Genomic DNA, 13,058 nt, shown 5'->3' with positions numbered 1-13,058 from the left:
TGTATATGTTAAAAAAGAGCTGTGCATTTATCAGCACCATAAGGCCTGGATTAATATTGAGATTTTCTATTTATGGAAGACTAGTGAGCGATAAAATCTGAAAAATGGGGAAACATTCCTTATTTTATTTTAACAATAATTTATTATCCCTGACAGTTTACTATGCAGTTTTGCTTGCTCCAATTTTTTTTTACTATATGTACAATATCTCACAAAAGTGAGTACACCCCTCACATTTTTTTAAATATTTTATTATATCTTTTAATGTGACAACCCAATAAGAAATCACACTTTGCTACAATGTAAAGTATTGAGTGTACAGCTTGTATAACAGTGTAAATTTGCTGTCCCCTCCAAATAACTCAACACACAGCCATTAATGTCTTAACTGCTGTTACCAAAAGTGAGTACACCCCTACACAAATATGTCCATACTGGGCCTGGTGTCATGTGACTTGTTAGCGTTACAAGATCTCAGGTGTGAATGGAGAGCAGGTGTGTTAAATTTGGTGTTATCACTCTCACTCTCTCATACTGGTCACTGGATATTCAACATGGCACCTCATGGCAAAGAACTCTGTGAGGATCTGAAAAAAAAGAATTGTTGCTCTACATAAAGATGGCCTGGGCTATAAGAAGATTGTCAGGACCCTGAAACTGAGCTGAAGCACGGTGGCCAAGACCATACAGTGGTTTAACAGGACAGGTTCCACTCAGAACAGGCCTCGCCATGGTCGACCAAAGAAGTTGAGTGTACATGCTCAGCGTCATATCCAGAGGTTGTCTTTGGGAAATAGAAGTATGAGTGCTGCGAGCATTACTGCAGAGGTTGAAGGGGTGGGGGGGTCAGCCTGTCAGTGCTCAGACCATACAACGCACACTGCGTCAAATTGGTCTACATGGCTGTCGTCCCAGAAGGAAACCTCCTCTAAAGATGATGCACAAGAAAGCCTGCAAACAGTTTGCTGAAGACCAGTAAACTAAGGACATGGATTGCTGGAACCATGTCCCTTGGTCTGGTGAGACCAAGATAAACTTATTTGGTTTAGATGATGTCAAGCGTGTATGGCGGCAACCAGGTAAGGAGTACAAAGACAAGTGTGTGCCTACAGTCAAGCATGGTGGTGGGAGTGTCATGGCCTGGGGCTGCATGAGTGCTGACGGCACTGAGGAGCTACAGTTCATTGAGGGAACCATGAATGCCAACATGCAGGGGCGGACTGACCATTCGGACACTGGTCAAGAGCCCCATGCCACTAGGGGGCCCCATCAGGGTTGCAAGCCTTAGTAAAACCAGGGATAGTATGTATAAATCTGCGTTTTTTAAAAATCCCAAGATTATAGCTGCCCCGCCTATCCAGTACCTTTTCAGTGTGTGTATGGGTATTCTGTGTGTATATTGTGTGCCTGTGTGTGTATAATGTGTATGTATACTGTATGTGTGTGTATACTGTGTGGCCCCATGATCTCCTATTGCCCGGGGGGCCCATAAGTTGTCAGTCCGCCCCTGCCAAATGTACTTTTTTTTCTTTGTTTACAACATGTACTGTGACATCTGAAGCAAAGCATGATCCCCTCCTTTCGGGGACTCTGTGATGTCGTCATGGAAGAGTAGAAGAGGACTCCAATGGCAACCTGTGAAGCTCTGGTGAACTCCATACACAAGATTGTTAAGGCAGTGCTGGAAAATAATGGTGGCCACATAAAATATTGATACTTTGGGCTGAATTTGGGCATTTTCACTTAGGGGTGTACTTACTTTTGTTGCCAGCGGTTTAGACATTAATCGCTGTATGTTTTTGAGGGGGACAGCAAATTTACACTGTTATTCAAGCTGTACACTCACTACTTTACATTGTAGCAAAGTGTCATTTCTTCAGCGTTGTTACAAAAGATATAATAAAATATTTACCACAAAGTGAGGGCAGTACTCACTTTTGTCAGATACTGTATAACAGGTTTAAGCTTTGCCTGCCACATCCCAACTGTGTTGTAGTTTCCTAGAAGGTTATTGTGTATGGAACATATTGGAAAATCTCTGTACAACTCGGAACCCATTGTTTGATTTCTATGGAGAAATTACAGAACTACTATATTATGGAGAATAGGAGAATGGGACGGTCTGTAGGGGAGAACCCAGGCAGAGCTGACAACACAGTTTTGAATTCCAGTGCAGCAGAGGCAGCGTTTTCAGATCAAGACATTAGGAGCTCACTAAACTTCTGGCAACTCAACAGTTTTTTCTGTACAGATGTAGTGCACTGGTTTTAACTATGGCCCAGATTCACGTAGAGCGGCGTATCTTTGTGCGGGCGTAGCGCATCTCATATGCGCTACGCCGACGTAACATAGAGAGGCAAGACCAGTATTCACAAAGCACTCGCCCTCAACGTTGCGCCGGCGTAACGTAAATTGGCCAGCGTAAGCCTGCCTAATTCAAAGTAGGAAGGTAGTGGGCGTGATCTATTTAAATGAAGCGTGACCCCAAGTAAATGAAGGTCCGAACGAATGGCGTATGCGCGCGCATGCTCAGAATCACGTCGCATATATTCCCTAAGATCCGACGGCTCAATGCCTATGACGTGAACGTAACCTACGCCCAGCCCCATTCACGTACGACTTACGTAAACGACGTAAAATACGATGGCTGTTCCCTGGTCCATACCCTAACATGACTTACCCCTGCTTTATGTGGAATAACTTTACCCGGACGTACGCCTTACGTAAACGGCGTAGATTACTGCGACGGGCGTATGTACGTTCGTGAATAGTTTACACAGACTTTCACTAAGCCCCCATTCACACCTTTCAGCGTGTTTCCCTGTATTGACTATGTCTAAATATGCTCAACATGCTGAATCCCATTAAAGCAGATTTCCGCCCCCGCACAACATTTTTTAAATAGTCAGCAGCTACACATACTGTAGCTGCTGACATTTAATAACAGGACACTTATGTTTCCTGGAACCAGTGATATCGGCACCCCAGCTGTTGTTTCCATCAGCTCTTGGGTGCTGCCGCCGCCATAGTCGGTAAAGGAAACCGACAGTGAAGCCATGTGGCTTAACAGCCAGTTCCTTACTGTGCATGCACGAACTGTGCTGCGCTCTCTAACTGGCCCGGAGGTGGGGGAAGGAGGAGGGGCCCGGACTTGTGATGTATTTTCACCACGGTGAGGTCCAATGCAAGTGGGGACAGGTACCTGTCAAAAAAGGTATCCGCTCCTACACCCCTAACCCCCCAAGAAGTGTCAAATGTGGCACCGGAGGGGGAAGAAGACATATAAACGGGGCTTCCACTTTTATGCAAACAAAAGTCCCATGTGCCACACATTGTTGCAAGACCCTGTGAAAGTGTAAATGACAGCCTCAGCCTGGGTACCAGCAAAGCCACACTCCCCCATTCCCACTTTCACAGGGTCTTGCAGTGATGTGCGGCACATAAGACTTGTTTTGCTCTTACTTGCATTACTTGAGCTGGGTTGAGCGGCAAAGCACAGGAGAAGCTTGAGCCTTGAGCAGAATCCCTCCTTTGGTTTCTGGTCACATGCAGAATCCTCAGTTTCTTTACCCCCTATACCTTGCACGCAATAAAGTTCAAAAGCTTTTTTTTCGGATCCAGGCTTTTTGACCCTATATATAGACTTCAATAACAGTGCAGTTGAACCTCGGATTACGAGCACAATCCGTTCCAGGAGTATGCTCATAATCCAAAGTACTCGCATATCAAAGCGAGTTTTCCCTTTGAACTCAATGGAAACGAAAATAATTTGTTCTGCATTGACTTCAATGGGATGCAATACCAAATGCGGCCAGAGGTGGGGGGCACCAGAGACCCCCGAAAAAGCCAGAGGACACTTCGGCTCATTTCCTGTGCCCCCGTACCTCAGGCCAAATGAGGTACTGCAGGCCAATGTTCGACTTTTCTCAGCTCCCACTGTGCCCTGTCACACACTGCACACCAGGAGTAATTAAACCAACAGCACCCTTGTGGCTTCCCTTACAGCTGTTGCCTTCTCCTCCTCTCTCCTCCCATCAGCTTCACAGCTTTGGGTGCTGCAGGGGAGCCACAGGGGAATTTAACTGTCCAAATACATACCCCCACTTTTCTGACACATCCTATACTGGCATCCCTGTAACCCTGGTGCCCACTTTAAACTGCCCCAATTTTGTGCATTTTTTGCTTGGGTACAAATGATGTGTTGTTTGCCACTTTTTCTTTCTGGCTTTGTGAACTTACCTTTCCCATCACATTCAAAATATTAGCAGGCTTGGATTTACAGTATTTGAGGCCTCAGCAAGCACCCTAATACAGTCGATCTGGGGTGAAGTCTGAACTGAATTTATTCAATTGACCACTCCCCCCCCCCAGTACTACATACAGTATATACACATATCAAGTGTATAGCACGACCATGTTATAGAAGGTTCATACCTACAGAACACAATGAAGACATCAAAGCAGAAAAGGCCATAAATATTTGAAGACATATACACATGCAGGAAACCAATTCTGCTTTCAAACTTTTATGCGCGTGAGGTGCCGCTGATACATACTTAAAAATTTACATTTTAAATCTAAAAACAAATGGCAAATGCACAAAGACCCTATTGTATAAAGCATAGCCTTTGTACAGTACATGAATCTTTACAAGCAGCTCAGTGAAAACAAGGCCAGAATATTTATAACTTGCTAGTTCTCCCGAGGATTACTTCAGTCAGCTCTGTCTGACTCAGTCCTGAAATTATTGCTCATTTGAGAGCCATTTGTATAGTTTTCTAGGGTTTCTAGGAGAATTAAGGTAGTGAGAGCAGCTTGATGAAAGCTCTATATATATTGTTTTAACCTCAGCAGCCTGATTTTAAGAATTCATGGCAGATAAAGGCAGAGACACAAGAGAAGTAAATGTTTATATTGGGAAGTAAAATACACCAGTTTATGGATTGTCAAAGCACAGTCGTGAGTTACTTTTTTCATCGCCTCCAGATTACAGTATATGCTACACAACAGACAGAGAAGGCAGCGAGATTCCAAATGAAACATTTTGTTTGTATTATTAGGTCACTTTCCCCATGCTTTGTTCAGAGTGCAGAGACACATGAAGAAAGGCCAATGGCGAATTTCAAGCATGTTTCCTCTAAGCTGCTATTATTGTGTTGCGATTTCTACAGATCTTCATGGAAAAAAATGAAAATGATAGCTGTTGCTTTGGTGAAATTTTGGCAAAGCAAACAAAAGCAGGAGGAAGCTGAAAACCTTTGATGCTTAAAGAAAATATTTGATTATATTTTGAAATTACTGAAACTTTATAACCACCCACTTAATATACTTAATACACCCTTTTGCTGCAAAACACCCCTGACACATCGAGGCATGGACACCGCTGGAACCCTTATGATACCTTCAAAAATTGATCCAGTTGGGCATCCGGAGGCTGCCCGTAAGGGGGGGGGGTGCAGTGTCAGGAAAGAAGAAATAAGCCCAGGCATATAGTTTTGTACAAACTGAGAATCTGTGTTAGCCAAATCCATAAACGGAGAAAACCTATTAGCCAAATCCATGGACATAGAATTCAAATTAGCCTGACCCACACGCATGTGCGCGCCACTAAGTGGCACCAAATGGACTATATAAACCCCTCAGCTGCACTAGGACTTTGCCTTATGGTCTACAGCGTTCTGCTCCCTGCTACCTGTTTCTTGTGTTTGATCCTATTGCCATTCTGTTCTGTCTGACCACGCTTGTACTCTACTTGAATCGACCCCTAGCTCGCTCTTAGACCACGTCTCTGATCCCTCTGTTTGACATTGTCAACTCTGGCCTGGACCTGACTACTCTGCTGCCTACTGATTTGTTCCTGAAGTGCCTGCTAGTGACTGTTCTGGGGTGCCTGACCCTGCTCTGTACCCAGTCTGCCAAGTCCCTGCTGTCTGCTACCTGCCAGCCTGCCAAATACCTGCTCTCTGCTACCTGCCAGCCTGCCAAGTACATGCTGTCACGATCCAGTCTGCATCCATGTACGCACAGACCCCTCATCTGCAGCCTTCACCATCTGAACTACTAGGCACTTGCCACTCCATGCTTCCATGCCGCTTGTTTACTCTATTGGGGGCACCAGGCCAGAGGAGTAAGAGATCGCCTTACTCTCCATGTCAGGCTCCATCTCCAGGTACGTGACAGAAGGTATGCTGTGGTATCTGGCACCAAGCCATCAGTAGCAGATCCTTTAAGTGTTGTAAGTTAAATTAATCCTTTAAATAAGTAAGTATATGTAATGCACTCAAAAAATCAAAAGCTCAAAGTCTCATCAAAACTTCAGTTTTTAACATTCACCTGGATGGAGACCCCTCTTTGGATGTGATGATCTCTCTTCACAGCACTGGACTGATGAAGCAATCCTGACAGGGAGATCAGCAGCTGCCACACAGGCAGGCCGCCAGATGGATCGGGCATTCACAGCTTCAACACAAACCCACACTGCTCACTGGGGATGCCGGAAGGAACAGACAGTGATGTGGAGGAGATGAGAAGCATCCAGTTGCTAGCAAGTATCCAGATGTCCTAGCAACTAGACACTTGCCTTCTCCTTCATGTCACTGTCTGTGTGTCAGATGCTCGATTGGATAGGGATCTGGAGAATTTGGAGGCCATGTTAATTCATGAAACTCACTGAACCATTTTTTTCAGTGTGGCAGGGCGCATGATCCTGCTGAAAAAGGCTACTGCCACCAGGGAATATTGCTGTCATGAAGTGGTGTACCTGATCACCTGTTTTACACTTTTTTTTTGTTTTACTAATTGATCATATCCTGGCTTTTGACCTTATGATGACCTTGGACTTCATATATGCGGCAAAAAGAAAGGTGGGCTTTAAAGCCCAGTCGCTGGACATGAGGTTGTGTTTTGAGAGCATGCTCCCTTCACACTACCAGTGCACTGACAAACTCTCCCCGACAATTCTCGGTCCCATGCCACCTCTTGGACATTAAAATGGGACTAAACCCACTGGTTTAACTCTTCCAAAATGGTTACTTTTAAGACATGTCGTAAAATGATAACTTTCACTGCTGCTTGTGCTCTCAACAAAACTGTTAAGCCATCAAATGGCTGGTGTCATAGCTGATCACATGTGCAGCATCATGGCAACTGCAGATCAAACTAGGGCTAAGATGGCAGCTTGTTTGGTTTAAAGGATTGTTCTGCTTTAAAGCCAGCTTAAAGAGCCACTGGGTGGTGGCATTAGGCATCAAAGTTGCCTCAATGTATTAAAAAGCTTATGTGAGATGAATTTTATTCTACTGTCGATGTATGGCTGATATCTATAAAGGGAAAACTGCTTGTTTACCTATACTGCCTATATCCACTTGCCTGCTGTGCTTAATAGCACATGAAATCTTAGCTATATTATCTAAAAACATACTTACTTAATCTTCCCCGGGCCTTGCCCATATCCTTTCGCTTCAAGTTTTCTATAGAAGTTTCTTAACTTGGCTTCAAAATCTCTTCTGTATGGGGAAGGAGCCCTTGCACTAGCACGTTGAAGCCCTAGGGAGAATTAAACATGTCAATATACCATTATAACATGTAATGTTGTCACAATGTTTACAGCAGTATTTCCATAGAAAGTGTTGCTACTCTTTTCTAAAATATGCATAGGAGTTACACAATAGTATGTCCCGATGGCTATGAAAATAGAAAATGTCAGAAAACTGAATTTGTGTGTAAAACTTGTGATAAAAATGAAAAACAGGTTATGGTATAGTTGAAGAGAGCAGGGACAGCCATCCCGAAATGTATGGGCTATGCTTAAAACATTTTGTTTGCTTTAGATAGAATCAGTAATGGTAAAACTGTAAAAAAAAATCCTATGCTTTGTTACAATAGGAAGTATTTCCTTTTTACTTCGTATCTTGAAGGCACAACAGAAAATCAGAGCAAACCTCTCCAAAGTAAAGCTGGCCATACACAGAGCAAATTTTGTGGCAAGTTCCTGGTGAACCAGTTGAAATATGAACCTGGTGGCACTAACCCCGTCCAGTCATCTACCTGAAAATCATAAGAGCTGCACAGAAAATCTTAAGCCAAACACCAGCTGACAATGCAACCACTGTTCGGGTATTCTAACAACTGTTGCGTGCCGATATACAATAGTTGGTAGGAATATCATATCATATCATATCAATATTGTTCAACACACAAGGCTAAATGAGAGAAATCTTACAGCGTTTGGCCAACTTAATAGGAAATCTTTTCTTAGACCGTTGTCACCCGATATGTCTCCAATTTACAAGCCGACCTCAATGCGCTGTCCAATTGGGCGACAATGTGGCAGATGAGGTTTAATGTAGATAAATGTAAAGTTATGCACTTGGAGGCTAAAAATATGCAAGCATCATACATACTAGGGGGAGTTCAACTGAGGGAACCAGTAGTGGAGGATCTGGGGGTTTTGGCAGATCATAAGCTCAATAATAACATGCAATGCCAAGCTGCGGTTTCCAAAGCGAGCAAAGTCCTTTCTTGTATTAAGAGATGTATGGACTCCAGAGAGAAAGATATAATTTTGCCCCTGTACAAATCATTAGTAAGACCTCATCTGGAGTATGCAGTTGATATCGGGGAAATTGAGAAAGTGCAGAAAAGGGCCACCAAACTGATAAGAGGCATGGAGGAGCTCAGCTATGAGGAAGGAATAGAGGAACTGAATTTATTCACTCTTGAGAAGAGGAGATTAAGGGGGGATATGATCAACATGTAAAAATATATAAGGGGTCCATATAGTGAACTTGGTGTTGAGTTATTCACTTTACGGTCAACACAGAGGACAAGGGGGCACCCATTACGCCTAGAGGAAATTAGATTTCATCTCCAAATTCAGAGTAAGAGCGTTGAAAATGTGTAATAGACTCCCTCCCAAGGTGGTTCTGGCCAGCTCAGTAGATTTCTTTAAGAAAGGCCTGGATACGTTCCTAAATGTACATAAAATAACTGAGTACTAACATTTATAGGTAAAGTTGATCCAGGGAAAATGCGATTGTCATCATGCTTTGCTGGGGTTTTTCACCTTCCTCTGGAACAACTGTGGGTATAGGATTGGGTATATGGGATTGTTTGATATTTTTTATTTATTTTTATGGTTGAACGAGATGACTTGTGTCTTTTTTCAACCTGACTATGTAACTATGTAACTATGTTTGTCCCCACTGGAGGATTTCTCTGTTTCAGTGACAACTCAAAATGTTATGCCTTTTTTAATTTCCAGTCACAATAGTCACCAGAGAGAGTGAATCGCCTGACCTGTTGAGGCATGGACACCACTGATCCTTTGAAGGTATGCTGTGGTATCTGGCACCAAGCCACCAGTAGCAGATTCTTTAGGGGTTGTTAGTTTGTAAGCTCAATGAATCCTTTTAATAAGTAGGTTAAAATTACAATATATTATACACTCACAAAATCAAATGCTTAAAGGCTCATTAAAACCACATCTCAGTCTTTAACATCAACCTGGATAGAGACCCCTCTTTGGATGTGATGATCTCTCCCAGTCCCCAGCACTGGACTGGTGAAGCAAACCTGACAGGGAGAGCAGCAGCTGCCACCGCTATACCACACAGGCAGGCCGCCAGATGGATCGGACATTCACAGCTTCAACACAAACCCACATTGCTCACTGGGGATACTGGAAGGAACAGCCAGTGATGTGAAGGAGATTCAGTTACTAGCAAACATCCAGATAGCAACTGGACACTTCCCTTCCCCTCCATGTCACTGTCTGTGTGTCAGATGCTTGTTTGGATAGAGATCTGGAGAATTTGGAGGCCATGTTAACTCATGAAACTCATTGAACCATTTTTGAAGTGTGACAGGGTGCATTACCCTGCTGAAAGAGGCTACTGTCAACAGACAATACTGTTTTCATCACGTGGTTTACTTGATCAGCAACAATGTTTAGGTAGGTGGTCTGTGTCAACGTAACATACACAAATGTCAGGACTAAAGATTTGCCAGCAGAACATTGCCCAAAGCATCACACTGTATCCATGGGTTTTCCTTCTTCACATACAGCATCCTGGTGCCATATTTTACCCAGGTAAGAAAAGCACACGCACCTGGCCTTCCACTTGATGTAAAAGAAAATGTGATTCATCAGACTTGGCCATGTTCTTCCATTGCTCTGTGGCCTAGTTCTGATGCTTACATGCCCACTGTAAGCGCTTTTGGTTGTGGTCAGCATTGGCACCCTGGCCAGTCTGCGACTATGCAGCCCCCATACACAACAAATTTCGAAGCCCATTTTTTCTGCATTCAACATATCAACTTCAGGGACAACATATTTATTTGCTGCCTAATGTGTTCCACTGACTTTTAGATGCCATGAGATAATCAATGTTATTTACTTAACCTGTCACTGGTCAAAAAGTTATGGCTGATTGGTGTCTATATAATATATATATATATATATATATATATATATATATATATATATATATAATTTCACAAAAGTGAGTAAACGCCTCACATTTTTGTAAATATTTTATTATATCTTTTCATGTGACAACACTGAAGAAATTACACTTTGCTACATTGTAAAGTAGTGAGTGTACAGCTCCCTCAAAATAACTCAACACACAGCCAATAATGTCTAAACCGCTGGCAACAAAAGTGAGTACACCCCTAAGTGAAAATGTCCAAATTGGGCCTAATTAGCCATTTTCCCTCCGGTGGCATGTGACTCGTTAGTGTTACAAGGTCTCAGGTGTGAATGGGGAGCAGGTGTGTTACATTTGGTGTTATCGCTCTCACTCTCTCATACTGGTATATTTGGCACCTCATGGCAAAGAACTATCTGAGGATTTGAAAAAAAATATTGTTGCTCTACATAAATATGGCCTAGGCTATAAGAAGATTGCCAAGACCCTGGAACTGAGCTGCAGCACAGTGGCCAAGACCATACAGTGGTTTAATAGGACAGGTTCCACTCAGAAAAGGCTTTGCCATGGTTGATCAAAGTGGTTGAGTGCACATGCTCAGCCTCATATTCAGAGGTTGTCTTTGGGAAATAGATGTATGAGTGCTGCCAGCATTGCTGCAGAGGTTGAAGGGGTGGGGGGTCAGCCTGTCAGTGTTTAGACCATATGCCGCGCACTGCATCAAATTGGTCTGCATGGCTGTCATCCTAGAAGGAAGATGATGCACAGGAAAGCCTGCACACAGTTTGCTGAAGACAAGTAGACTAAGGACATGGATTACTGGAACCATGTGCTGTGGTCTGATGAGACCAAAAGAAACGTATTTGTTTCAGATGGTGTCAAGCGTGTGTGGTGGTAACCAGGGGAGGAGTACAAAGACAAGTGTGTCTTGCCTACAGTCAAGCATGGTGGTGAGAACATCATAGTTTGGGGCTGCCAACACTAGGGAGCTACAGTTCTATGAGGGAACCATGAATACCAACATGTACTGTGACATACTGAAGGAGAGCATGATCCCCTCCCTTCGGAGACTGGGCCGTAGGGCAGTATTCCAACATGATAATGACATGACAGCATCCCAACTTTTTGGAATTGGGGTTGTAATAAAATATTACTATTATTGCAGTAATGTTGAAAATATACTGATTATTGTTTCAGCTGTCCATAAAAACAATTTGGTTGGCAACCCTGTATATTAGGGTGGGAAAATGGCAACAGGGACACCTATGGCTCAAATTTCAGATGGTTTATCAGGAACTGGTGGAAATTGGAAATTTGCTCTGTGTATTGCCAGCTTTACTTTGGAAAGATTTCCTCAAGAAGTAAAGGAAAATCCCCCCAGATATGAAAAAAATAGTTTTATTTACCATTGCCTAGTCTATCTAAAATTAATTTAGCATTAAAAATAACTAATAGCATTATAAATGAACAGGGTAAATATCTGGCATATACTAAACAGTAAGGGGCAAATCCTCGTACAGTGGCGCATTTATGCGCCGGGCGTAGCGTATCTAAGATACACTACGCCGCCGTAACGTACTTTTTTTTTTAATCCACAAAGAATCCGCGCCGTAAGTTACGGCGGCGTAGTGTATCTTTGGCGGCGTAATGGTGCGGAATTCAAATGGCTGTGATGGGGGCGTGTTTTATGTAAATACGTTGTGACCCGACGTAAACAACGTTTTTTTTTTAACTGCGCATGCGCCGTCTGTGGGGGTATCCCAGTGCGCATGCTCGAAATTAACCCGGAACAAGCCAATGCTTCCGACGGTGACGTCATTCTACGCAAATCCCTATTCGCGAACGACTTACGCAAACGATGTAAACATTTCAAATTTCTTCGCGGGAAGGACGGCCATACTTAACATTGAGTACGCCTCATAACAGGAGCTTTAACTATACGCCGGAAAAAGCCGAACGCAAACGACGTAAAAAAAAGCGGCGGCCGGACGTACGTTCGTGGATCGCTGTAAATAGCTAATATGCATACTCGGCGCGGAATTCGACGGAAACGCCACCTAGCGGCCGCCGAAGAATTGCAGCTTAGATCCGACGGCGTACTAAGACGTACGCCTGTCGGATCTAGCCGAGATGCCGTCGTATCTTGTTTTGAAGATTGAAATTTGAAATTACGCGGCGTATCAAGAGATAGGCCGGCGTAATTGTTCTGTGGATCTGCCCCTAAATGGGCACATCAAGTGAATTTTTTTTTCAACTGGCAGATTTAATGCTAAATGACGAGATTTCCCACTTTCGATTTATACTTTACCTGGGGAATTCTGAGGGGAGGAACCCGGAGAACAGCGAGGGGAAAAGCTGTATCCCGGGTGGAAGGCTGCCTGTAGTGGGATGTATGACATGATATCTTCTTCAAAAAGGCTGCAAAAAATTCATAAAGCAGAAATGCAATTTTCAGTCATGCATATAAATATATTGTATTTTGCAAATTTCACATTGATAAAATACCAGCTGCCATTTCAACATTTAAAACATTTTTAAACAACTACCCATTTGTGTGAATGGTATGATATATTGGCATTCCCCAAGTACACACTTGAAGGAAATATAAAGTCTTATTGTATATAATTT

At 43.2% G+C, this 13,058-nt stretch overlaps 1 protein-coding gene across 4 annotated transcripts in view; it reads right to left on the bottom strand.

Moving 5' to 3' along the window:
• The window catches only part of HECW1 (HECT, C2 and WW domain containing E3 ubiquitin protein ligase 1), a 418,742-nt gene that overhangs the window by 54,624 nt on the left and 351,060 nt on the right, over positions 1-13,058 (bottom strand). For all 4 annotated transcript variants that reach the window (XM_040353252.1, XM_040353251.1, XM_040353253.1 and 1 more), the window contains 2 exons: positions 12,739-12,848; positions 7,425-7,545 (listed from right to left, as the gene is read on the bottom strand). In XM_040353252.1, the coding sequence (XP_040209186.1) occupies positions 7,425-7,545; positions 12,739-12,848 (231 nt within the window). The remainder of the gene's footprint in view (positions 1-7,424; positions 7,546-12,738; positions 12,849-13,058) is intronic.

Source organism: Rana temporaria, chromosome 5 (assembly GCF_905171775.1).
Source record: "Rana temporaria chromosome 5, aRanTem1.1, whole genome shotgun sequence".
In the NCBI taxonomy this organism is placed as follows: Eukaryota; Metazoa; Chordata; class Amphibia; order Anura; family Ranidae; genus Rana; species Rana temporaria.
The sequence above is the reverse complement of the archived record's forward strand: the minus strand, read 5'-3'. Positions and strand labels throughout refer to the sequence as shown.